Here is a 26,347-nt window from a genome sequence, read left to right as displayed (position 1 = left end):
GAGCCACCAGGACATTAATACATCCCAATATGTAGCCAATGTAAAATGTAGTAATAGTCATATCCTGGTAAGAGGGGTTAATGGCCAGACCCACAGGGAATCCCTCTCTGAACCCGTTATAACAGACCTAGAGACAAATAAGCCTGTGAATGTCACATTATATAGTCTTGAATATGTCCAGTAAATGTGTTGTGATGAGATATTATGATAAAATTAGGTATACCTTCACCAGAGTACCTCGGGGCTGCTGTGAACCTCCAACAATTGTCTCCCAGGCTATGTCAGCACACTTAGCCCAGTTCCAGCCTCTTAGAGGTAGTCAGCGACTACTGTATGTTGGTAGCCAGCAGCAGACAGTGGAGAGAATTGTGGAGGGACACAGTCGTACTCTTGAGGTTTATTTATGAGCAAGGCCATAAAGTAAACAGGTAGAAACTCCAATACGGTCAGCAAACGGTTAAATATTTGGGGTATAACCTGTCAGATGAAGGTAGGCAAGCAATTCTGGAGGTCCCAAAACTATGAGCAAATGATGTCCTCCTTGGGAATGACAATGTTACGTGTGCTGCTGGGATTTGTTGTTCTATTGTGTTTCCAGCAGCACAGCACTCTCAGGGTTAATGATTGAGCTGGCTGGGTGTGGTACTGTCTGCTAGCCAATCCCCTGGTCAGTCTGTATGGCCCCTCAGGCGAGCAGTCATGAATGCTTGTCTGGTGAGGGTTGCAGTGTGATCAGGTTCATGTCCGTTTGTACGTTTAAATTCTGTCAGTTTTGTGTTAGCTTGCTGTGTGTCCGGCAATCTGTGTCCTGTCCTGTTGCAGCGTGCGGTGTGAACTCTGTCCGGTTCTGCTGGACTCCTGGTTAGTGTAGGGACTAGCAGTATAACCAGGAGCCGTGAAGTGGCCTGCTAGCTTCCACATATTGTACAACATGTCAACTAATATCTGGTATTTATATTCAGCTTCCAATCTGGTACTAGTGGTTGCATGTTGTGTGCAGTGTATTCTGGGTCTGTCATGTGGCATGTGAATGCATCCTGTTCTGGTGTGTGGCTCCTAGGATCAGCTAGGGCCCAGATCCGAAGCACCTCTGTGTTAACTCTGGAACACGGTGGGAAGCAGAGCGCTGGCATACTACTCTGCAGACTAGATCCAGTGGCCGAGCGCTCCCAGCCTGTGTACAAGCGGTAGTCAGACCTTCTGCCACTATAGTGCTGTCCCCCCACACACTGAGTACCGCACGCAGTTAGTTATACTCATATCTTAGTCCTCCTAGACATCCCCCTGCAGGACACTACTGCTCACAGCCACACCTGACAACCTAGGGATGTACTACGCTCCATCCATCTACCTTCAGACGGTCCTCCATATGGGATGTACTACGCTGCATCCATCTACCTTCAGACGGTCCTCCATATGGGATGTACTACACTCCATCCATCTACCTTACTGCCTATTTCTTCAGACGGTTCTCCATATGGGATGTACTACGCTCCATCCATCTGCCTTCAGACGGTCCTCCATATGGGATGTACTACGCTGCATCCATCTACCTTCAGACGGTCCTCCATATGGGATGTACTACGCTCCATCCATCTACCTTCAGACGGTCCTCCATATGGGATGTACTACGCTCCATCCATCTACCTTACTGCCTATTTCTTCAGACGGTTCTCCATATGGGATGTACTACGCTCCATCCATCTGCCTTCAGACGGTCCTCCATATGGGATGAACTACGCTGCATCCATCTACCTTCAGACGGTCCTCCATATGGGATGTACTACGCTCCATCCATCTACCTTCAGACGGTCCTCCATATGGGATGTACTACGCTCCATCCATCTACCTTACTGCCTATTTCTTCAGACGGTTCTCCATATGGGATGTACTACGCTCCATCCATCTGCCTTCAGACGGTCCTCCATATGGGATGTACTACGCTCCATCCATCTACCTTCAGACGGTCCTCCATATGGGATGTACTACGCTCCATCCATCTACCTTACTGCCTATTTCTTCAGACGGTTCTCCATATGGGATGTACTACGCTCCATCCATCTACCTTCAGACGGTCCTCCATATGGGATGTACTACGCTCCATCCATCTACCTTCAGACGGTCCTCCATATGGGATGTACTACGCTCCATCCATCTGCCTTCAGACGGTCCTCCATATGGGATGTACTACGCTCCATCCATCTGCCTTCAGACGGTCCTCCATATGGGATGTACTACGCTCCATCCATCTGCCTTCAGACGGTCCTCCATATGGGATGTACTACGCTCCATCCATCTACCTTCAGACGGTCCTCCATATGGGATGTACTACGCTCCATCCATCTACCTTCAGACGGTCCTCCATATGGGATGTACTACGCTCCATCCATCTGCCTTCACATGGTCCTCCATACGGTCCTCCATATGGGATGTACTACACTCCATCCATCTACCTTACTGCCTATTTCTTCAGACGGTCCTCCATATGGGATGTACTACGCTCCATCCATCTACCTTCAGACGGTCCTCCATATGGGATGAACTACACTCCATCCATCTACCTTACTGCCTATTTCTTCAGACGGTCCTCCATATGGGATGTACTACGCTCCATCCATCTACCTTACTGCCTATTTCTTCAGACGGTCCTCCATACAACTGTCTAGGAGAGATGGCACATGAGGTGTTACTCAGACCAGATCTGCAGGATGTATCTCCTGTAGATGCTGAATACACTCTTGTAGATGGGCTGTACATCTCCGTAGAGGAAAAAATAAAAAAAAAAACACTATCTTACCTAAATTGTTCTTCAGATGTGCAGCAGTTTTGAGCCATGGCCTGTGTCATGTCTCAACAGGGGGGATGGTGGCGCTCATATGGACAGTGTTCACAGCCTAGGGGTTTACAAACTACTGATGGTGGCACTCATATGGACAGTGTTCACAGCCTAGGGGTTTACAAACTACTAAAAAAAATTTTTGTCTTGTATTATTTGTGCTAAACAATGCAGAAGGGAGTATAAGACCAGGAGGGGGCGCCGTCCTACACCTCAGTATACCAACACATATATATGGACTACAGCTAAACACAATGTACAGGGAGTATAAGACCAGCAGGGGGCGCCGTCCTACACCTCAGTATACCAACACATATATATGGACTACAGCTAAACACAATGTACAGGGAGTATAAGACCAGCAGGGGGCGCCGTCCTACACCTCAGTATACCAACACATATATATGGACTACAGCTAAACACAATGTACAGGGAGTATAAGACCAGCAGGGGGCGCCGTCCTACACCTCAGTGTCCCTTCCAACACATTTGTATGGACTACATAGAATCATACAAATGTGGAGGTAAGTACTCCTGCCTAGTTATCATGGATGCTTTAGCCAAGTGGATAGAAGTGTCTCCCACAGGTCAGTCGGATGAAGCCACAGTGGCTAAAGCATCACTAAGGGAAATAATACCGGGTGATTGGGTCCTCAAGGGGATAAAGAAAAAGAACTGGAAGACCGCAAAGTGAGAAAGACCTCACCAGGGACCGCTTGTAGTTACCAGGGACCGCTTGTAGTTACCAGGTACTGCTGACCACTCCTACTGCAATAAGGATTGCTGAATGGCAGACCTGGATTCACCAATCTACCTGTAATAAGGTGACACAGGCAGGGCAGGGACAGTGTGCCGAGGGGGTCTGGTTTAAGCCCGCTACAAAGGGGGGGCCACATTAGGTGGTCTTCATCTCAAACCGGTGAAGAAATCCACACCCCTTCCCCAAGGGCCTCCTCGGTAAGGACAAAAATGACAGGAATAGCATTTCTTTTTGGTGGATTGGTGAGTTTGGGAAATGCTATTGATGACAGCCCTGAAACTGTCAGAGGTCATCATCATATTACCCGATCCTACACATGGGGGATGCTGGGAGAGCGCGGAGTGTAACTTGTATAGAAGGAGTGACGAGCGCCATACTGGTAGATCTGCTCCCTGACCTACTGACTGCAATCCCTGCTAGCCATCATAAACCGCTCCTGCAGTCATACCGTTTCTGCCGTCACACGGCTAAATGTCTGACCAATGTCTATGTGTATAGCATCTCTCACTCTCCACCTCGCCATACCGTGCACATCTCCAGCCCCTTTACCGTGCACATCTCCACCCCGCCATACCGTGCACATCTCCACCCCGCCATACCGTGCACATCTCCACCCCGCCATACAGTGCACACCTCCACCTCACCATACCTGCACATCTCCACCCCACCATACCGTGCACATCTCCACCCCACCATACCGTGCACATCTCCACCCCACCATACCGTGCACATCTCCACCCCACCATACCGTGCACATCTCCACCCCACCATACCGTGCACATCTCCACCCCACCATACCGTGCACATCTCCACCCCACCATACCGTGCACATCTCCACCCCACCATACCGTGCACATCTCCACCCCACCATACCGTGCACATCTCCACCCCCCATACCGTGCACATCTCCACCCCCCATACCGTGCACATCTCCACCCCCCATACCGTGCACATCTCCACCCCACCATACCGTGCACATCTCCACCCCACCATACCGTGCACATCTCCACCCCGCCATACCGTGCACATCTCCACCCCGCCATACCGTGCACATCTCCACCCCGCCATACCGTGCACATCTCCACCCCGCCATACCGTGCACATCTCCACCCCGCCATACCGTGCACATCTCCACCCCACCATACCGTGCACATCTCCACCCCCCCATACCGTGCACATCTCCACCCCCCCATACCGTGCACATCTCCACCCCCCCATACCGTGCACATCTCCACCCCCCCATACCGTGCACATCTCACATCTCCACCCCCCCATACCGTGCACATCTCCACCCCGCCGTACCGTGCACATCTCCACCCCGCCGTACCGTGCACATCTCCACCCCCCCATACCGTGCACATCTCCACCTCGCCATACCGTGCACATCTCCACCCCACCATACCATGCACATCTCCACCCCCCCATACCGTGCACATCTCCACCCCACCATACTGTGCACATCTCCACCCCACCATGCACATCTCCACCCCACCATACCGTGCACATCTCCACCCCACCATACCGTGCACACCTCCACCCCACCATACAGTGCACATCTCCACCCCACCATACCGCGCACATCTCCACCCCGCCATACAGTGCACATCTCCAGCCGCTTTACCTTCTGTATCACCCCATTATTTGTAGTATGTAAGCTCCTTGGACCCTCACCCCTACTGTCTCCATCAGCTGATTACTATGTAACCGCGGTTCTGTAATGTTTGTATTTTTTGTCTTTCTGTATCCCCCCCTGTCTATGTAAGCGCTGCGGGATATGTTGGCGCTATACACAAAGATTATTATAGATGTGTGTCAGATGAGGGACTTGTTGGCATTGCACACGAAGGTATAAGGTGTGGCTAGATGCTTGGCTGGCTTGATTGTACTCCTAGTCAGGCCACGTCCCTGGCGGCCATCTTAGTGCTAGTCATGGCCTGCAGCCATTTTAGTACCTGCTGTAAGACCTTCAGCCGCCGCCCAGGCGCCATCTTGGCTCCTTACATCCCATAGCTGTACCTTCTACCTGGCATCCCAATGCTTGCACTTGTAGTACACAACACCAGTGATTAGTGCCTCCTCTGAATTGTACAGGAATAGTCAGAACCCTCCATCACTGTCCTCTGTGTGGTGACGTCAGCTCACAAATGGTTAAATCATCTGTTACATTGGAATGCTTGTTTCACCCTCACCCCCACCTTTCAGCTTTAGAGTTCCGTGAGAAGAAGGGAGGGGGAGTGTGACTGACTAGCAATGCTCTGCTTGCTTGATATGAATAGACCTGTAATGAAGATGATCAGGAATGAAGTTTAGTATAAACCTGTGTGAATAGGGAACGTCCATTCTTGCCGTTATTTGTACATGTCAGTTCTGTGATTGGTTTGCAGTGATTTTGATTGTTAAATGGTGTTTTCAATGTGATAATGTCATGTAAGATATAATAATAATGAAGTTGTTGATAATGTGAGAGCTGAGTGTCCCTATTACGGGAAGGATAGCACAAGGATGCTGCAGTTATCTGTAGGAGGCAGACACAGCTAAAGCTTTGTTTATCTTACTCCATCACCTCTCCCTGATAAGAGAAATTCCTGAGGGGGGTTGTTAACGTTGGAGGACCAAGCGACTGCAGATGATTGGAGCAGTAGTAGTTGTGTGAATCTTAATGTTATGCAGTAAATATTGTGTATAGAGAATGTTAATAATAATTATATGAGATAGAAAGACTTGACCCCACGATAGATAAAAGTTAATGACAAGTCCTCACGCTGTGATGAACATAAAATGTGTGATTAAGCTTTTTAACTGTACCTACCCCCCACAGATAAGTGATCCATGTTATACATTGAGTTTGCTGTTTCCACCTGTGAGCGGGGACCAAATACCTGCTGCTGCCTCTGATCCTGGGGTTATACTTGCTTCGCGCTACCTGGTAATGGGACCAAGGCAGACTACGGGAGACTGCCTGAGGGATGCTGTGCGGAGAGGAGAACCGTAAGGGCACGCTGTCTCTGGGATATGGCCTGAGCTACAGAGAGCACGCACAGACGTGTGATGGTTGTGTGGTGACCGGGCTTAGAACAGGTGCCAGGTACGGCCCCTAACGGGATTGTGCTTGGTACAACTGATAATGCCTATGTACCTCATGACCTCCGAGGGCAACAGCAAGGGCCGTGTCTGGAGAACTAGGAACACCTCTCCCAAAGGTTCCTCTGACCCATCGGGGTCCCAAGGGGGGTACCGGACGAGTATGGGGCGAGAAATCGGATGGCTGCAGGGGGTTTGAGTCTCTTCTTGTATGGTGGGTAACAGTGAATGAAGATGTAGACTGGATTAATTACACATACTATAACCAACAGAAATTTGTTAAAGGGGTTGTCCTGCGCCGAAACGGGTTTTTTTTCTTTTTTTCAACACCCCCCCCGTTCGGCGCAAGACAACCCCGATGCAGGGGTTAAAAGAGAACACCGGAGGGCGCTTACCTTAATCCGCGCGCTCCGGTGACTTCTTACTTACCCGGTGAAGATGGCCGCGGGGATCTTCTTCCTCGGTGGACCGCAGGGCTTCTGTGCAGTCCATTGCCGATTCCAGCCTCCTGATTGGCTGGAATCGGCACTTGATGGGGCGGAGCTACACGGAGCCCCATTGAGAAAAGCAGAAGACCCGGACTGCGCAAGCGCGTCTAATTTGGCCATTAGACGGCGAAAATTAGACGGCAACCATGGAGACGAGGACGCCAGCAACGGAGCAGGTAAGTGAATAACTTTTGATAACTTCTGTATGGCTCATAATTAATGCACAATGTACATTACAAAGTGCATTAATATGGCCATACAGAAGTGTATAGACCCACTTGCTGCCGCGGGACAACCCCTTTAATTATACAAGAGATGCAATCAGGGACCTAGAGGAACAACTAGGACACACCTTACACTCATTGCATGGCAACATAGAATGGCTCTTGTTATGTTACTAGCAGAGTTTGTAAAATGATTGGAGGACATTGTTGTACTATCATTCCTAATAACACGGCACCAGATGATACCTGAGCACTGGAAGGGTTAAATGCATAATAAAATGACCTAGCTGATAACTCTGGCATAGACGATCCATTCAGGGACTGGTTGTAAGCTTGTTCGGACACTGGTCACAAGTCATATACTCCACACTAGTCTGTGACACAACGGTCACAAGTCATATACTCCACACTAGTCTGTGACACAACGGTCACAAGTCATATACTCCACACTAGTCTGTGACACAACGGTCACAAGTCATATACTCCACACTAGTCTGTGACACAACGGTGACAAGTCATATACTCCACACTAGTCTGTGACACAGCGGTCACAAGTCATATACTCCACACTAGTCTCTATGTCAGTATGTGCCTCCATTCTAGTACTCTGCGGTTGCTGCTGTATTCCGTGTATCCGAGGACTGTTGCAAAACCTTATTGACACTTCTATCACCAAAACTATGTTCCAAAATATACAAGATGACGCAGAACAAGATGGCTTACTGGGTCAGGGGGCCGCCTCTGTCTGACAAGTGATGGGTAAAAGTTCTATGAAGGAAGCACTATTTTACTTTGATGATTCTGAAGTGTGACACTTTGATTCCAGTGCGCTCTGATTGTACCGGAGGATCGCTCTAATAACTGACTGACACTTCAATAAGTAAGATTTTATATCATGATGGACAATCATTTATATATGAAGAAAGGAGCATCAATCTCATAATAAATCAAGGCCAAGCTTCTCTTGGGGGCGGGCCTAATTTTAGGTACAATTGGTGGAATGACTTCATATATATATATATATATATATATATATATATATATATATATATATGCATCAATATAATACTTAGTCTTGAAGTGTGAACCCAGGCGTCCTGGTAATAAAGCTTCGGGCCTGAATAAGCCAGGGGGTCTGTGGTAGAGACATTATAATAGTAAATACACATATATACTGTGTTGATGTATTGATCTCAAGTGGGGAATGTTAAGAAAATTGTAGATCAATGTATCAGTTAATTATTCTATATTGCATTGTAGACTAGGAATATATAGCATGGTACAAGTATAAGTAGTGAAGGGGTTAAATGAAACCCTTCTATAGGCCTGCATGTCTTCTGAGGTAGACAGATAAAATATAAGACAGTTTAATGACCACGCATGTATGCCTGTTTATAGATAGTGTATACAGGAAACAGGATAGAGTAACAGACCCCCTCCCTTGCATTCCTTTCTCCTAGTTCATAACGGTTTTATTGTATGTAATAGATACACCTTAGGAGGTGTAACTTATGGTAATCATTTTTTGTTTTAGCCTATCATGTATTCTTATTAATCTTGGAGGTATATACTTTTGCTGTGATGTCATTTAGGGTATATAATTTTGGCCACCTTAGAATAAATTAGAAATCATCTGATACCGCACAGGCTGGTATGATTTGTATTTCTCCTGGATCCAGACTTCTGCACGGGATCTGGGATCGTCTTCTCTTTGATAAACACATAAATTCTCCTTACACTCCGTCAGTGGGGTCTGTCTGGTGCCGTTCCAGTTTGGCACGTCCTGCGTCCGTCAGTGGGGTCTGTCTGGTGCCGTTCCAGTTTGGCACGTGCTGCGTCCGTCAGTGGGGTCTGTCTGGTGCCGTTTCAGTTTGGCAGGTGCTGCATCCATCAGTGGGGTCTGTCCGTGCCGTTCCAGTTTGGTGCGTGTTCCGTCTGTCGGTTCCAGCAGTTTAGTAGTGTTGTAGTAATGATATTTGTATGCTATATATCATTTATTATCTTGTCTTATATCTTAAGCAGATGTGTGTGTATATATGTATATTCTGTTATATCTACCCTCTTAGTAAAAGGTTAGCAGTTATGGGTGTTCATATACAACCTTGTATCATCCCCCCCCCCCCCCCCCCCCCCCCCCTCACAGACCGGTTGTACATTCTGATTGGATGAGCCTCTCATTTACTGGTAACATTATCTGCCTTCTCCTAATTCTTTCCCTTTTGATCCTTAATAACATGTGACTCACCGTATCCTGGGACCGACCAATCCTGGATCAGCACAATGACTCTGTACACCAGAAAGTGTAGTTTAAAATGTGCCTCTCTTGAAATTTAAAAGAAAAGATGCTTTTTAGCGAAGTTGGAAGTGGAGTTACCCGGTGCCCGAAGGGTTAATCCGGTGGTGAAGCGGTTAACCCCTCTGTACCTGTCCTCCACTCTTGCCTTCGGTGAGTTTCTTGCTTCTCCAGGTCTCCTTGGTTCTGGGCGTCCGGGGAGCAGTATACAGGTAGAATAAGAACCATCCGGCGCCGCAGCAGAACTCATCGTTATCTATAAAGCAAGGCGTTCCGGACATGACGAGTGTATATCACGCTGATACAGACATCACAATGTATCCTGCCTTATGCAGTGTGGAGTGTCACCATGTGGGGCGCTCTACCTGATCACCTGGGGGCGTGCATCACCTGTCAGACACACAGCTCTCTCAGAATGCTTTGCGCTCCAGTTTTTTTTCATTCAGCTTTATTGTTCTGGTGTCTGTGGTTTCCTCTGCTCATTCATATATATATATTGGGTTATTATAATCCAAATCTAGGTTTATGACATAAAATCTATTTAATAAATTGCTATTTGTTCATTATGATCTATAAAATGTATTATAAATGATTACTAATATCTGTGTTATTAACCTCCCTACAGCACCTCATTTAGTCCTTCTGACCGTGGATCCAGGACTTCTCTTAGTCCTTCTGACCGTGGATCCAGGACTTCTTAGTCCTTCTGACCGTGGATCCAGGACCTCTCTTAGTCCTTCTGACCGTGGATCCAGGACTTCTTAGTCCTTCTGACCGTGGATCCAGGACCTCTCTTAGTCCTTCTGACCGTGGATCCAGGACCTCTCTTAGTCCTTCTGACCGTGGATCCAGGACTTCTCTTAGTCCTTCTGACCGTGGATCCAGGACTTCTCTTAGTCCTTCTGACCGTGGATCCAGGACTTCTTAGTCCTTCTGACCGTGGATCCAGGACTTCTCTTAGTCCTTCTGACCGTGGATCCAGGACTTCTTAGTCCTTCTGACCGTGGATCCAGGACTTCTCTTAGTCCTTCTGACCGTGGATCCAGGACTTCTCTTAGTCCTTCTGACCGTGGATCCAGGACTTCTCTTAGTCCTTCTGACCGTGGATCCAGGACTTCTCTTAGTCCTTCTGACCGTGGATCCAGGACTTCTCTTAGTCCTTCTGACCGTGGATCCAGGACTTCTCTTAGTCCTTCTGACCGTGGATCCAGGACTTCTCTTAGTCCTTCTGACCGTGGATCCAGGACTTCTCTTAGTCCTTCTGACCGTGGATCCAGGACTTCTTAGTCCTTCTGACCGTGGATCCAGGACTTCTCTTAGTCCTTCTGACCGTGGATCCAGGACTTCTTAGTCCTTCTGACCGTGGATCCAGGACTTCTCTTAGTCCTTCTGACCGTGGATCCAGGACTTCTCTTAGTCCTTCTGACCGTGGATCCAGGACTTCTCTTAGTCCTTCTGACCGTGGATCCAGGACTTCTCTTAGTCCTTCTGACCGTGGATCCAGGACTTCTCTTAGTCCTTCTGACCGTGGATCCAGGACTTCTCTTAGTCCTTCTGACCGTGGATCCAGGACTTCTCTTAGTCCTTCTGACCGTGGATCCAGGACTTCTCTTAGTCCTTCTGACCGTGGATCCAGGACTTCTCTTAGTCCTTCTGACCGTGGATCCAGGACCTCTCTTAGTCCTTCTGACCGTGGATCCAGGACTTCTCTTAGTCCTTCTGACCGTGGATCCAGGACTTCTCTTTCGTCTGTTTCATTATTGAGTTTTGTTTTACGGTTTCTAAAGGAATTAATTTTTGTTTTTCTCTGTTTTTCTTGTGTTTTTCTTGTGTTTTGCTATACTGTGTTTTTCGTAGCCCTTTTTGTATTGTACGGATGATGATGGATCCTAATATTCAGGCTGTTGGTTGTTCTCCCGACATCTGAAGCCGCACGGCCATTCTAATAAGTAGATCGCGTTTGTACTTTTCTTTCCCTTTTCCTCCCTTTTTGCGCACCATTGTGTTTGTGGCTCCTGTGTAACATTTACATCTCCTGCTGTTACAGCTCTAACCTCCCGGTGTTGTTTTATTCTTCTCTTTAAATGGATTACTTTTTTATTTAATGGATTTGATTGGCCCAGACTGTTACCGATCGTTCTGTTTTTTCTAAAAATAATTCTTGGATTTTTTTCTAATGTTTTGCCAAGATAGGGATCATTTTTTAGAATTGTCCAGTTTTTTTGTATAATCCTTTTTATGTTATTATGATCTGAACTAAATTTTGTTAAAAATGCGTTATTACTGTAGGTATTTAGCTTTATATCTGTTTTTTTGATTGATTTTTCGCTTCAGGTCCCTACATGATTGATTCATCAAAGATGGACAAGGACAGAAACAAGATGGGAGAAAGTCTATTAAATCTCACCCTAGAGATACTCTTCCAGCTAACTGGGGAGGTGAGAGTCTGATGATGTCACTGGGGAGGGGAGAGAGTCTGATGATGTCACTGTAGAGGGGAGAGAGTCTGATGATGTCACTGTAGAGGGGAGAGAGTCTGATGATGTCACTGTGGAGGGGAGAGAGTCTGATGATGTCACTGTGGAGGGGAGAGAGTCTGATGATGTCACTGTGGAGGGGAGAGAGTCTGATGATGTCACTGTGGAGGGGAGAGAGTCTGATGATGTCACTGGGGAGGGGAGAAGGGGAGAGAGTCTGATGATGTCACTGGGGAGGGGAGAGAGTCTGATGCTGTCACTGGGGAGGGGAGAGAGTCTGATGCTGTCACTGGGGAGGGGAGAGAGTCTGATGCTGTCACTGGGGAGGGGAGAGAGTCTGATGCTGTCACTGGGGGGAGGGGAGAGAGTCTGATGATGTCACTGGGGAGGGGAGAGAGTCTGATGATGTCACGGGGGAGGGGAGAGAGTCTGATGATGTCACTGGGGAGGGGAGAGAGTCTGATGATGTCACGGGGGAGGGGAGAGAGTCTGATGATGTCACTGGGGAGGGGAGAGAGTCTGATGATGTCACGGGGGAGGGGAGAGAGTCTGATGATGTCACTGGGGAGGGGAGAGAGTCTGATGATGTCACGGGGGAGGGGAGAGAGTCTGATGCTGTCACTGGGGGGAGGGGAGAGAGTCTGATGCTGTCACTGGGGGGAGGGGAGAGAGTCTGATGATGTCACTGGGGAGGGGAGAGAGTCTGATGATGTCACTGGGGAGGGGAGAGAGTCTGATGATGTCACGGGGGAGGGGAGAGAGTCTGATGCTGTCACTGGGGGGAGGGGAGAGAGTCTGATGATGTCACTGGGGAGGGGAGAGAGTCTGATGATGTCACGGGGGAGGGGAGAGAGTCTGATGATGTCACTGGGGAGGGGAGAGAGTCTGATGATGTCACGGGGGAGGGGAGAGAGTCTGATGCTGTCACTGGGGGGAGGGGAGAGAGTCTGATGCTGTCACTGGGGGGAGGGGAGAGAGTCTGATGCTGTCACTGGGGGGAGGGGAGAGAGTCTGATGCTGTCACTGGGGGGAGGGGAGAGAGTCTGATGATGTCACTGGGGAGGGGAGAGAGTCTGATGATGTCACGGGGGAGGGGAGAGAGTCTGATGATGTCACGGGGGAGGGGAGAGTGATGCTGTCACTGGGGGGAGGGGAGAGAGTCTGATGCTGTCACTGGGGGGAGGGGAGAGAGTCTGATGCTGTCACTGGGGGGAGGGGAGAGTCTGATGCTGTCACTGGGGGGAGGGGAGAGAGTCTGATGCTGTCACTGGGGGGAGGGGAGAGAGTCTGATGCTGTCACTGGGGGGAGGGGAGAGAGTCTGATGCGGTCACTGGGGGGAGGGGAGAGAGTCTGATGCGGTCACTGGGGGGAGGGGAGAGAGTCTGATGCGGTCACTGGGGGGAGGGGAGAGAGTCTGATGCTGTCACTGGGGGGAGGGGAGAGAGTCTGATGCTGTCACTGGGGGGAGGGGAGAGAGTCTGATGCTGTCACTGGGGGGAGGGGAGAGAGTCTGATGCTGTCACTGGGGGGAGGGGAGAGAGTCTGATGTCTGTAATGATATTTATTAATGTCTCCCCATATCCAGGATTACACAGTAGTGAAGAAGACCTCTAGTGATGGCTGTCGGGCCCCTGTGTGTGATGGATGGAGAAGACCCAATAGCCCAATTACGGGGCCCCCACTTGCCCCCCTGATAAATGAAGACCGCAATGTACAGAAAATTCTAGAGCTCACCAACAAGATGGTTGAGCTGCTGACTGGAGAGGTGACGGTGCAGGGAATGCTGGGACATTATACAGTAACAGCACTGGAGGCTTCTGGGTGATGACTGTATGTTGTGTTGTCAGGTTCCTTTGAGGTGTCAGGATGTCACCGTCTATTTCTCCATGAAGGAATGGGAGTATGTAGGAGGACACCGGGATCTGTACAAGGACGTCATGATGGAGGACCACCGGCCGCTGACATCACCAGGTAATGTATTTTGCAGGTTTGTAGCAGGTGGAAGTGGGGCATGTGCCCCTTGACGCTTCAAGGGAGGAAGTGGGGTGGCAGCCGGGCAGAAAACCATGCTAGTTGCATTAGTGGAGCCGCTCACTACAGGATTGTAGATTAAAGTCAATGTGTAATCAGAAGTCCTACATATCAGCAATACACATTTACTAATTGCTGATATGTAAGCATCCCTGTGGTACAGTGACACTAGTCAGCGACTGCATGGCGAGCGGATACTGCATAAAACAGTAGCAAGACAATGTGGCTACAGAAGCAGTGGGCTGCAGAGGCTGGAGAGGTGCCTTGGCCCATGCTACCCCTGACCCCCCCCCAAACTACCACCAGCAGCCCTTCTGCTATAGTAGCAGGGGTATGCATGGCTGGAGAGGTGCCTCGGCCCATGCAACCCCCGAAGCCTCCCAAACTATCACCACCAGCCCTTCTGCTACAGTACAGGGGGTGCAGGGCTGGAGAGGTGCCTTGGGCCTATAACATATATGGTTTGTGCTTAGGGTGGCCTGATTGTCTTTCTGCCCCCACCCCCTTCCCAACTCACTCTCAATGAGCCGTACATACTGTCAAACTACTAACGACCGCTTTTCAGTGCATATGTATGTGAGTGCTTCTCATGCTCCGCCCCCTGGTGACCTCATTGAAGGTCCTACAACATATATAAAACATAGAGCCTGGCCGACAGAAGAACACCACAGTTAGGGCTCTTGAAAAGGGGAGGACAAAAATAACAAAATGGGGATTCAACTAAGCCTATCTCGGACACAACTCTGCAGTACTGACAGAAGACACCAACCTACCATACCACAAAGATCAGGTGGGCTGAAGGACCTGCGGTGACATCACTGTGGGAAACAGGATGGATGTAGTAGAACTGTGTGTGATGTGTGGGGGGGTCATAATGGATGTACCATGTAGCAGAGCTGTGTGGTGCATTGCACCACCAGAAACACTAGTGCTATAATTTCCTAATAATTCCCAGTACTAATATATTACTACTACACTAGGGGCAGGAAGTAGCCGTGTTTGCTCTTTGTGGGGTAGGTGCTCCAGTTCTACTGGGTAGTACTGGGACGCACTAGGGGTGTCTACTAGAGAGTTCTTGTTCCCCTCCTTTTGTGCTTGTATCTTGCTCTTTAGAACATATTAATAGTTGTGTCTTACTGGAACATTTAGTGATTTCCCAACATTATTATTTGCTGTGACTGAAGAACCTAAGCCACATTTAAAGTTGCTCAATATTATTAATTGCTGGTGGGAGGGGCTCTTATTAAATTGGGGGCGGGGCTAACTACTGCTATGGCCGAACGCACATAGGGGGAGCTCCCATGAGATACCCCAGAATCCTGCACAGACCTGCAATGGCTAGGGAACCCACTGTAACCGCTCTGAAGGGTCCACAGTCCTAATGTGGTGACAGTGCTGCGGTCTAGTGAGGCCTGGGTGCATTGAAGCGCTGCACCAGGCTTCCGTTGGGATCGTGAGGAGGCAGGTGGCATGCTTCTGACTCCTAGAGGTGTCGTCAGCGCTGGAGGTGGTGACCGGGACAAGCGGTGAGCTCCAACCGGCCTCCGTGCTATAGGCGCTCAGCGATCTCCCCTGGTACCACGGCTCCGTGAACAGGCAGATAGAGGCGCTGATAGCAGGGAAAACAGAACATTACCCCACAGCCTCCAGTTCCATCAGGGAGGCGCTGCACAGAACCCTTGTTTTGAGCACCAGCACCAAAAATCCATCAGTAGCTGAAAGGTAAAAGACTTTGCTCGCACGGACACTCCTGATCTCACCACACGTTAGACGCGAGCCGCGCAGACAACACACACGGAGGATGAGGTGGAGCCGGACTTGTGCCGACCCAACGCCACTTACTAGAGGCTATAAATACCTGCAGAACCTCATTAGCAGGGAAGATGGAGGAAAGCGAGATAGACGTCAACCTGCTTAGACAAGATGTGCAAAATATGAGGGGGCGAATCACCGAGATGGAGGATCTTATCTCCATGGCTGAGGACAATCTGAACCCTCTTTCTGCCACAGTTCACACTGCAAACAAAAACGCTGAAACATGCCAAATAAAGTCACATGACGGTAAAAATTGCGGCGTAATAATAAGCGTATTATGGGCCTCCCAGAGAAAGCAGAAGGTTTGCACCCCGAGACGTTCCTAGAACAATGGCTCCAATCCACACTGGATGACGATGCCTTCTCCTTTGTTTACAGTGGAACAGGCTCACCGGGTCCCTGTAAAACCACCCATGCCCGGGGCTCCTTCACGCCCTCTGCTGGCCAGGCTCCCTAACTGCCATGATCGGAATACCACTTCACATCAAGCTCATATGAAAAGTCCTATTCAATATAACAGTGTCACGGTCTCAGTATTTCCCAATTTCTCAGCTGCGCTCCAGAAGCAAAGCACTACGTTTGTGGAGGTCAAGAGGGAGTTTAAATCCAGGAACGTTCCATACTCCATGGCATATCCTTCACACCTAAGGATTGTGGCTGAAGGTAAGACAGTATGTTTGCATTGACCGGCCAAGGCCCTGGAGTGGCTCCGAGCTGATGTCCTATAGTAAATAATACCTTCTTCACCCTCTTGTTGATTTTTTTTTTCTCACTTCCCGGTGATACGAAGTCTACAATTCCCTGGCTGGAATATAGCTCCAACTTGTAAACTACACTTCTTTTGGTTGAAGCTAATAGGCCTGGATGACCATATCCCGGATCAATTATCTTCTTTCCTTGAAATGCATGATGAGGCCACTCCCCACACTTTGCGATGGGGTATGCTTACCTTACGGGATTCCTATTGTCCAATATCGTTACTCAACTTTGACTATAAAATCTTAACCAAAATCTTAGCTATTAGGTTAAACCAAGCTGTACTTTCCATCATCCATGAGGATCAGATGGACTTTATAGTAGTGGATTTCTCAGACATAAACATCTGTAGAGTACAAGAACCATCCCACTGGCTAGAAAGTATAATATGCCCTGGGTGTTGGTGTCACTGGATAGTAGGAAGTCTTCGAGCTTCTCAGAAGCCTGCCTGCAGGGCTTTGGATTTGGCCAACAACTTATGAAATGGATCCTATCCTATACAAATCCCCAACCACTAATGAGACACTGAATGGTATTCTGTCATCTAACTGTCCCCTGGCACGAGGCACCAGCCAAGGCTGCCCCTACCCCTGCTCTACTTGCCATGACGATGAAGCCACTAGCTATATGACTGCGATCTACTTCGGAGGTCACGGATGTTTAAGGGGAGGTGCAAGACACTGTGGTAGGTCTCTATGCAGATGATCCTGTTTCTTCCAGACCCAGAAAACCCCTTTCCTCAAGCTCTTAAATACATTGTATCAATTCTCGGGATTGTACATTAACTGGCCAAAATCTGCAATCATATATACCGCTGGGGACCCACTTGTTGACCCTCGTGTCTCCTAGTGTGGCCTGCCGGTAGGATCCAAATTAACCCTTTCCAATCCACTGTCTGACGTCTAAAGACATTCTGATTAGTAAGCAAAAGACCACGGCACTCACTCTACCCCACCAGAGTAAAATACTAGGGGGGGAGGCAAATTAGAGAAAAATAGTATTTTTAAATAGAGGAGAATCTTAGTTCTCTGTAGCGAAAAAAATCTAGTTAGATAGATGCAGAGCCACCAAGAGGGCTATGGACATAAGCCCCTTGGGGAAACACGTATAGCAGAAAAGGTGGCAGCATATAGTGTTCCTTTAGACAAGGAGTTTTTTTTGTGCATCACTATATGCTGCCACCTTTTCTGCTATAAAGCCATTCTGATTGAAGGCTGTACAGCTTGCGATGTCGGAAGACGTCCGGCAGGGTATTCTTACTGTATATTACTGGCCGCTCTGTTGTTGGGGGCCTCTCCAGCATGTCCAATACCGCAGTACTGGCTCTAGCCAGCAGGTGGCGCCATTGTATAATGGCGGAAAGAGAGAGCCCCCTAGGAAAACCTGAATCCAAAATTGGATTGCAAAGGGTTAAGGTATCTTGGAATCACTATGGTATGTGGCCATGAAGGGACAATGGATGAGACCATTTACCCACTAAAGGAACTAGTTAAAAAGAAACTCAAATTATGGATTAGGTTACCCCTTTCAGTGGCGGGTCGTAATAATTTGATGAAAATGGTCATTCAGCCTAAATGCTTATGTCTTGTGCAACATAAGCCAGTCAAGGTCCCGCTTATTTTTTTTCAAACCTTGAACTCCCTTATCACTGTACTTACCTGGGGCTTTTCTCGCTCCAAATTGGAACTACTCTACAGAAACCCAAGGACCAAGCTGGAATGGCTTTATCAGTGGGCCGGTTGAGAAATATGAAATCCTGGTTTATTAGAGAACAGTTGCCTCTCGAGGACAATTACCTGGCTGGGGGGGGAAGGACTTGTTCAACTTCTTGGAACACCCGGAATTAGCGAAGTCCTCTTTACGAGCACTACACAAACTAGCCTTATCGATTTGGTGCATCACTAAGAACATCCAACATTTTGCTGCCATGGTATCAGATCTCCAGTTATGGCACAACCCTGCTTTACCCTCCTTAACACTCGTACCGGACAGCAGGTACTGGACCACGCTGGGTGTAAACACACTGGAAGACTTTATATGGAAGCAATGTGCTCATGCCATTCACCCAACAGCGTGAAAAGTTACAGGCACCCCAACTCCAGCTGCTCAGGTACTTCCAATTACCCCATGAACTAAACTCTCAATTCCTCCCCGCCCTAACCGAAATTTCTAACTACCCCACCATAGGTATGTTAAAATATCAAGGACCTAGAGGCCTAATTTCCATATTGTACACACCTACTGTCAGCCCAAATTAGCCATAACCCTTCAACAGTTTATGACAACTGGAAACCCACATCCCCACGCTATCGCTATCGCCTGGCCGGATGTGATGGACTCACACCTAACAGTATCCTCAGCTATTAACAACGAGCAGATGCAGCAGGAGATTGTCCATTAGTCCTATTTAATGCCGCTCAGATTGCATAAAATAGGCAAGAGCCACACTTTTGTGCCATAGGGTTCACCAGCTAAATGCAGGATTCTGACCTTTAATATAGGAATGTTCTATTCTAGAATTCTGGGCGGACATTTGTACCTTTCTGTCTTGACTTCTACCCCTTCCCCTTATTTTGGCCCCGAGGATAGCACTGTTGGGTTTAATGGACGGGGAATTGTGGCTTCACTACACTCGGATCTTCCTTAGGGAGGTCTTTCTGGCCATGAAGTGGATGGCAGTGGAGCCGCCCTCGGTCTCGGTTTGGATGAGATTGGTAGATGCAGTGATCCCTTACAAAAAAGTGATACACCAACACAGGGGATGTCTAAACAAATATGGGAACTTTGGCTTAACTCTTAGCAAACACAACAGACTGATGAACTGAAGCCGTTCTACAACAGTCCGAAGAGATAAAACACCGGAGCCAATATGTTGACCTGTTTATTGCAATATATGTTAACAGACCGTTCCATTATGTTAGTATAAAAAGAGTGAGGAAACCTCTTCTCTTCTGTTCCTCACATATGAAAGAGAACTACTGCACAGATTAGGTAGCGTTATGTTCCTTGTATTAACTATGCAATATTTTGACTAAAACGAAGTTTAAAAAAAATTCTTATTAAAATAATTGTTAATGAACTATTTTATAATGTTGTCTGTATGGGGGTGTGGCCTAGCTCACCAAGAGACAGGACGTGATCAGGAGAGCTCTGTCCTGGGAAATCCTGTGCCATCCTTTGCAATTGCAGCTTAGGGCAGCTCTCTAACACCCTCATCCACCTTGCCGGACTTGGGGGGAACATTTGGAGACCTTTCAAGGTCTACTCCGCGGAGGACACCCGCAGTGGCCTGTTAGGCCTGAACATCCCTGGCTTGATTAATGAGTACCGGCATTTGGAAGAGCCCCACTGGAGCTGAGTGGACCGGAGCAGGGGGTTAATCAGAGATCCCCCACAGGGGCGAAGCTACTGCTTTCGCTCTACCGCTGCAGAATCGGGGGATTGACACTACTGGCAAACTCCATGGATGGTGTTGGGGCTGTGTGAAAGTCCCAAAGGGCTCCTGGTATACATTTCCTGCAAAGCAGTGACCATCTCAGTGCTAGGAGGCATTCCTGAAATGATCTTCCCCTTCCCCTCCCCCTTCTCCCTCTCGCCGGGCAGCCACCAGCTTGGAGCAGGAGACAGAGGAATAATCCCTTGTCCAAGCCTCCACAGCTGTGGAGAAATGGAGCGGGAGAAGTGTTGTCGAAACCGCACGGGTAACTATCTTAGACCTCTGTCAGGTGCAAAATTGTAATGGAGGAATGCCCATTAAGAGGAAATGCTAGTTAGTTTCTGGAAATAATGTAAGAGAATCCATGTTACAGCAGACGGATCCTCATTGGAGAGAACAGAGGACTGTTTATTGAAAGAGATTACCAGCCTTTATACAGGAAGTGTTATCATGTAAAGTTCGTTACTGCAGGATTATTGACCATTAGATGATAAAACAGTCCGTGTGGTCGACAGTTTGGGTCAAGGAAACAGATAGTCAAGGTTTTCATAACATTTCAATCTATGCTATACACTCAAGATCGGTCTCATAACTCACTATGTAGAGTTCCTATTTTAGGATGAGAATAATAGACATTTATTCTAAATAGAAACTTTAACAGTTTATGCCATGACAGGAGAGATCTGCTGAAAGAGGGGAGAGGAGAGAAGCCGTGGAGGTGAAGGAAAGGAGGAATAAAGGGCCTCAAAAAAAAAAAAGCTTAATATACCAATGCAAAGGGGTGAAGGTGATCGCTCCCCCCCGTTCACCTCGTCGCTCCCCCCCCCCCGTTCACCTCGTCGCTCCCCCCCTTCACCTCGTCGCTCCCCCCCTTCACCTCGTCGCTCCCCCCCTTCACCTCGTCGCTCCCCCCCGTTCACCTCGTCGCTCCCCCCCGTTCACCTCGTCTCTCCCCCCGTTCACCTCGTCGCTCCCCCCTGTTCACCTCGTCGCTCCCCCCTGTTCACCGCGTCGCTCCCCCCTGTTCACCGCGTCGCTCCCCCCTGTTCACCGCGTCGCTCCCCCCGTTCACCGCGTCGCTCCCCCCGTTCACCGCGTCGCTCCCCCCGTTCACCGCGTCGCTCCCCCCGTTCACCGCGTCGCTCCCCCCGTTCACCGCGTCGCTCCCCCCGTTCACCGCGTCGCTCCCCCCCCCCCCTCCGCCTCGTCGCTCCCCCCCCCCCTCCGCCTCGTCGCTCCCCCCCCCCCTCCGCCTCGTCGCACCCCCCCCCCCCTCCGCCTCGTCGCTCCCCCCCCCTCCGCCTCGTCGCTCCCCCCCCCTCCGACTCGTCGCTCCCCCCCCCTCCGCCTCGTCGCTCCCCCCCCTCCGCCTCGTCGCCCCCCCCCCTCTGCCTCGTCGCTCCCCCCCCCCTCCGCCTCGTCGCTCCCCCCCCTCCGCCTCGTCGCTCCCCCCCTCCGCCTCGTCGCTCCCCCCCCCTCCGCCTCGTCGCTCCCCCCCCCCTCCGCCTCGTCGCTCCCCCCCCCCCTCCGCCTCGTCGCTCCCCCCCCTCCGCCTCGTCGCTTTCCCCCCTCCGCCTCGTCGCTCCCCCCCCCTCCGCCTCGTCGCTCCCCCCCCCCTCCGCCTCGTCGCTCCCCCCCCCTCCGCCTCGTCGCTTTCCCCCCCTCCGCCTCGTCGCTTTCCCCCCCTCCGCCTCGTCGCTTTCCCCCCCTCCGCCTCGTCGCTTTCCCCCCCTCCGCCTCGTCGCTTTCCCCCCCTCCGCCTCGTCGCTTTCCCCCCCTCCGCCTCGTCGCTTTCCCCCCCCCTCCGCCTCGTCGCTTCCCCCCCCCTCCGCCTCGTCGCTTTCCCCCTCCGCCTCGTCGCTCCCCCCCCCCTCCGCCTCGTCGCTCCCCCCCCCTCCGCCTCGTCGCTTTCCCCCCCTCCGCCTCGTCGCTTTCCCCCCCTCCGCCTCGTCGCTTTCCCCCCCCTCCGCCTCGTCGCTTTCCCCCCCTCCGCCTCGTCGCTTTCCCCCCCCCTCCGCCTCGTCGCTTTCCCCCCCCCTCCGCCTCGTCGCTTTCCCCCCCCCTCCGCCTCGTCGCTTTCCCCCCACCCCTCCGCCTCGTCGCTTTCCCCCCACCCCTCCGCCTTGTCGCTTTCCCCCCACCCCTCCGCCTCGTCGCTTTCCCCCCACCCCTCCGCCTCGTCGCTTTCCCCCCACCCTCCGCTTCGTCGCTTCCCCCCCCCCTCCGCCTCGTCGCTCCCCCCCCCCCCCCCTCCGCCTCGTCGCTTCCCCCCCTCCGCCTCGTCGCTTCCCCCCCTCCGCCTCGTCGCTTTCCCCCCCTCCGCCTCGTCGCTTTCCCCCCCTCCGCCTCGTCGCTTTCCCCCCCTCCGCCTCGTCGCTTTCCCCCCCTCCGCCTCGTCGCTTTCCCCCCCTCCGCCTCGTCGCTTTCCCCCCCTCCGCCTCGTCGCTTTCCCCCCCCCCCTCCGCCTCGTCGCTTTCCCCCCCCCCTCCGCCTCGTCGCTTTCCCCCTCCGCCTCGTCGCTTTCCCCCCCACCCCTCCGCCTCGTCGCTTTCCCCCCCACCCCTCCGCTTCGTCGCTTCCCCCCCCCTCCGCCTCGTCGCTCCCCCCCCCCTCCGCCTCGTCGCTCCCCCCCCCCTCCGCCTCGTCGCTTCCCCCCCCCTCCGCCTCGTCGCTTCCCCCCCCCCTCCGCCTCGTCGCTTCCCCCCCCCCTCCGCCTCGTCGCTTCCCCCCCCCTCCGCCTCGTCGCTTTCCCCCCCCCCCTCCGCCTCGTCGCTTTCCCCCCCCCTCCGCCTCGTCGCTTTCCCCCCCCCTCCGCCTCGTCGCTTTCCCCCCCCCCCTCCGCCTCGTCGCTTTCCCCCCCCCCTCCGCCTCGTCGCTTTCCCCCCCCCCCCTCCGCCTCGTCGCTTTCCCCCCCCCCCCTCCGCCTCGTCGCTTCCCCCCCCCCCCCTCCGCCTCGTCGCTTCCCCCCCCCCCCCTCCGCCTCGTCGCTTCCCCCCCCCCTCCGCCTCGTCGCTTTCCCCCCCCCCCCTCCGCCTCGTCGCTTTCCCCCCCCCCTCCGCCTCGTCGCTCTCTCCCCCCCTCCCCCCCCTCCGCCTCGTCGCTCTTCCCTCCCCCCCCCTGGTGGTGCTGGTGGGATGTCCCCCTGTGGGACCCCCCCTATGTCCCACTGACTCCACTCATCTATTGATGGAGTGCTGACTTCATCCTGCTTTCATTGTGTTTGGTTTATTAATAACCTCACTGTACATATATACGCCAAATGACCAAGCAGTAGAAGTTCTCCAGGGGGAAACAATGTTGTCAGCACTCCCTGTGGAGAACTGCTGATGAGGCTGAATGACGATTTTTAGGTTGGACTGAATTTAACAATCAGCTGGCAGTGCAGGATGGGCGCACGTTTAGAAGCAATGTTTATCGCTAAAACTATCGCCTTTTAGCAATCTTTTTTAGTGCTCATAGGCTGGTGTGAATGGGCCTTAACATGTGATAACGCTTTAAGGTGTGTGTTGCTACTAAAACGTGTGATCTCTTATAAACAAAACATTACTATCACTGCTTGGCTTGAGGAATCCAAAAGAGGGGGAATGAGCAGCTTCCTTATCATCGGTGCGGGTCCAAGAGCTCTCTGGGAGTGTGAGAGTCACGGAAGCATCTTGTACATTCCAGCGTACAATATGTTAACCATTTAGATGCTGTTATTTACTAAGTAGGAGGATATAGCTATATAGGATGTGTGTGTGCATAAACTGGAGTGAGAAACATACGAAAAGATATGTAGAATAGAATACATGTATTATTACTACAACAGAGGGGTTAAAGGGAAGCTGTGAGGAGGATTCTGCTGCCCGATGTCCTACATACATCCCAACCCACTCGGACATTGCAGACCTCTAGATTGGGCTCTACAACACTATAACAAGAGTCAGCAGGGCGGTCGCTGACTACTTCTCCCTGCCTGGGTCGGCTATCAGTCTAACTGATTCGAGTGAGGAGAACCCTGTTGGAATTTTGTGTTGCCTGTAGTTTGCGCTTCATAAAACACATTCCCTTTAATATCTCCTTAAAGGGGTTTTCCCCACGACTTGCTTCACAACCGCTCTGTACTTCCTGGTTGCTGCTGACCAGAAAATGTGACTGTAGCAGCCAATCACTGACCACACCACAGATCAATAGCCAATGATTGGCTGTCGCAGTCACATGATCTGGTCAGCAGCAACCAGGGAGGACACAGCGGTTGTGAAACAAATTTAAGTAATAGGAAAACACTTATAAATGTTTCCTCTTATTATCTCCAGGAAGTTTATGATGTTTTTTGTGTTTTTCCATTGTTTCACATTCTTTCCCTTCAGGTCCCTACATGATTGATTCATCAGAGATAGAGAAGGACAGAAACAAGATGGGAGAAAGTGTATTAAATCTCACCCTAGAGATACTCTTCCAGCTTACTGGGGAGGTAAGAGAGTCTGATGACGTCACTGGGGGGAGGGGAGAGAGTCTGATGACGTCACTGGGGGGAGGGGAGAGAGTCTGATGACGTCACTGGGGGGAGGGGAGAGAGTCTGATGATGTCACTGGGGGGAGGGGAGAGAGAGTCTGATGACGTCACTGGGGGGAGGGGAGAGAGAGTCTGATGACGTCACTGGGGGGAGGGGAGAGAGAGTCTGATGACGTCACTGGGGGGAGGGGAGAGAGAGTCTGATGACGTCACTGGGGGGAGGGGAGAGAGAGTCTGATGACGTCACTGGGGGGAGGGGAGAGAGAGTCTGATGACGTCACTGGGGGGAGGGGAGAGAGAGTCTGATGACGTCACTGGGGGGAGGGGAGAGAGAGTCTGATGACGTCACTGGGGGGAGGGGAGAGAGAGTCTGATGACGTCACTGGGGGGAGGGGGGAGAGAGTCTGATGACGTCACTGGGGGGAGGGGAGAGAGAGTCTGATGACGTCACTGGGGGGAGGGGGGAGAGAGTCTGATGACGTCACTGGGGGGAGGGGAGAGAGAGTCTGATGACGTCACTGGGGGGAGGGAAGAGAGTCTGATGACGTCACTGGGGGGAGGGAAGAGAGTCTGATGACGTCACTGGGGGGAGGGGAGAGAGTCTGATGACGTCACTGGGGGGAGGGGAGAGAGTCTGATGACGTCACTGGGGGGAGGGGAGAGAGAGTCTGATGACGTCACTGGGGGGAGGGGAGAGAGAGTCTGATGACGTCACTGGGGGGAGGGGAGAGAGTGATGACGTCACTGGGGGGGAGGGGAGAGAGTCTGATGACGTCACTGGGGGGGGAGGGGAGAGAGAGTCTGATGACGTCACTGGGGGGGGAGGGGAGAGAGAGTCTGATGACGTCACTGGGGGGAGGGGAGAGAGTCTGATGACGTCACTGGGGGGGGAGGGGAGAGAGAGTCTGATGACGTCACTGGGGGGGGAGGGGAGAGAGAGTCTGATGACGTCACTGGGGGGGGAGGGGAGAGAGAGTCTGATGACGTCACTGGGGGGGGAGGGGAGAGAGAGTCTGATGATGTCACTGGGGGGGGAGAGAGTCTGATGATGTCACTGGGGGGGGAGGGGAGAGAGAGTCTGATGATGTCACTGGGGGGGGAGGGGAGAGAGAGTCTGATGATGTCACTGGGGGGGGGGGGAGAGAGAGTCTGATGATGTCACTGGGGGGGGGAGGGGAGAGAGAGTCTGATGATGTCACTGGGGGGGGGGGGAGAGAGAGTCTGATGATGTCACTGGGGGGGGAGGGGAGAGAGAGTCTGATGATGTCACTGGGGGGGGGAGAGAGTCTGATGTCACTGGGGGGGAGAGGAGAGAGAGTCTGATGTCACTGGGGGGGGGGAGGGGAGAGAGAGTCTGATGATGTCACTGGGGGGGGGAGGGGAGAGAGAGTCTGATGATGTCACTGGGGGGGGAGGGGAGAGAGAGTCTGATGATGTCACTGGGGGGGAGGGGAGAGAGAGTCTGATGATGTCACTGGGGGGGAGGGGAGAGAGAGTCTGATGATGTCACTGGGGGGGAGGGGAGAGAGAGTCTGATGATGTCACTGGGGGGGAGGGGAGAGAGAGTCTGATGATGTCACTGGGGGGGGGAGGGGAGAGAGAGTCTGATGATGTCACTGGGGGGGGAGGGGAGAGAGAGTCTGATGATGTCACT

At 51.5% G+C, this 26,347-nt stretch overlaps 1 protein-coding gene across 6 annotated transcripts in view; it reads left to right on the top strand.

Annotated features, from left to right (window-relative positions):
- Positions 1-26,347, top strand: part of LOC136627266 (zinc finger protein 182-like) — a 92,929-nt gene that overhangs the window by 20,702 nt on the left and 45,880 nt on the right. For 2 of the 6 annotated variants that reach the window (XM_066602230.1, XM_066602231.1), the window contains exons 2-5: positions 12,017-12,120; positions 13,746-13,925; positions 14,008-14,131; positions 24,548-24,651. In XM_066602230.1, the coding sequence (XP_066458327.1) occupies positions 12,025-12,120; positions 13,746-13,925; positions 14,008-14,131; positions 24,548-24,651 (504 nt within the window). In that variant the 5' untranslated portion in view covers positions 12,017-12,024. Of the gene's footprint in view, positions 1-9,768; positions 9,836-12,016; positions 12,121-13,745; positions 13,926-14,007; positions 14,132-16,387; positions 16,670-24,547; positions 24,652-26,347 lie in introns of those variants that run through there. The other 4 variants (XM_066602232.1, XM_066602235.1, XM_066602234.1 and 1 more) reach the window with 4 other exon arrangements.

This window comes from Eleutherodactylus coqui, chromosome 5 (genome assembly GCF_035609145.1).
Source record: "Eleutherodactylus coqui strain aEleCoq1 chromosome 5, aEleCoq1.hap1, whole genome shotgun sequence".
In the NCBI taxonomy this organism is placed as follows: Eukaryota; Metazoa; Chordata; class Amphibia; order Anura; family Eleutherodactylidae; genus Eleutherodactylus; species Eleutherodactylus coqui.
This window is presented reverse-complemented; position numbering and strand designations above follow the sequence as displayed.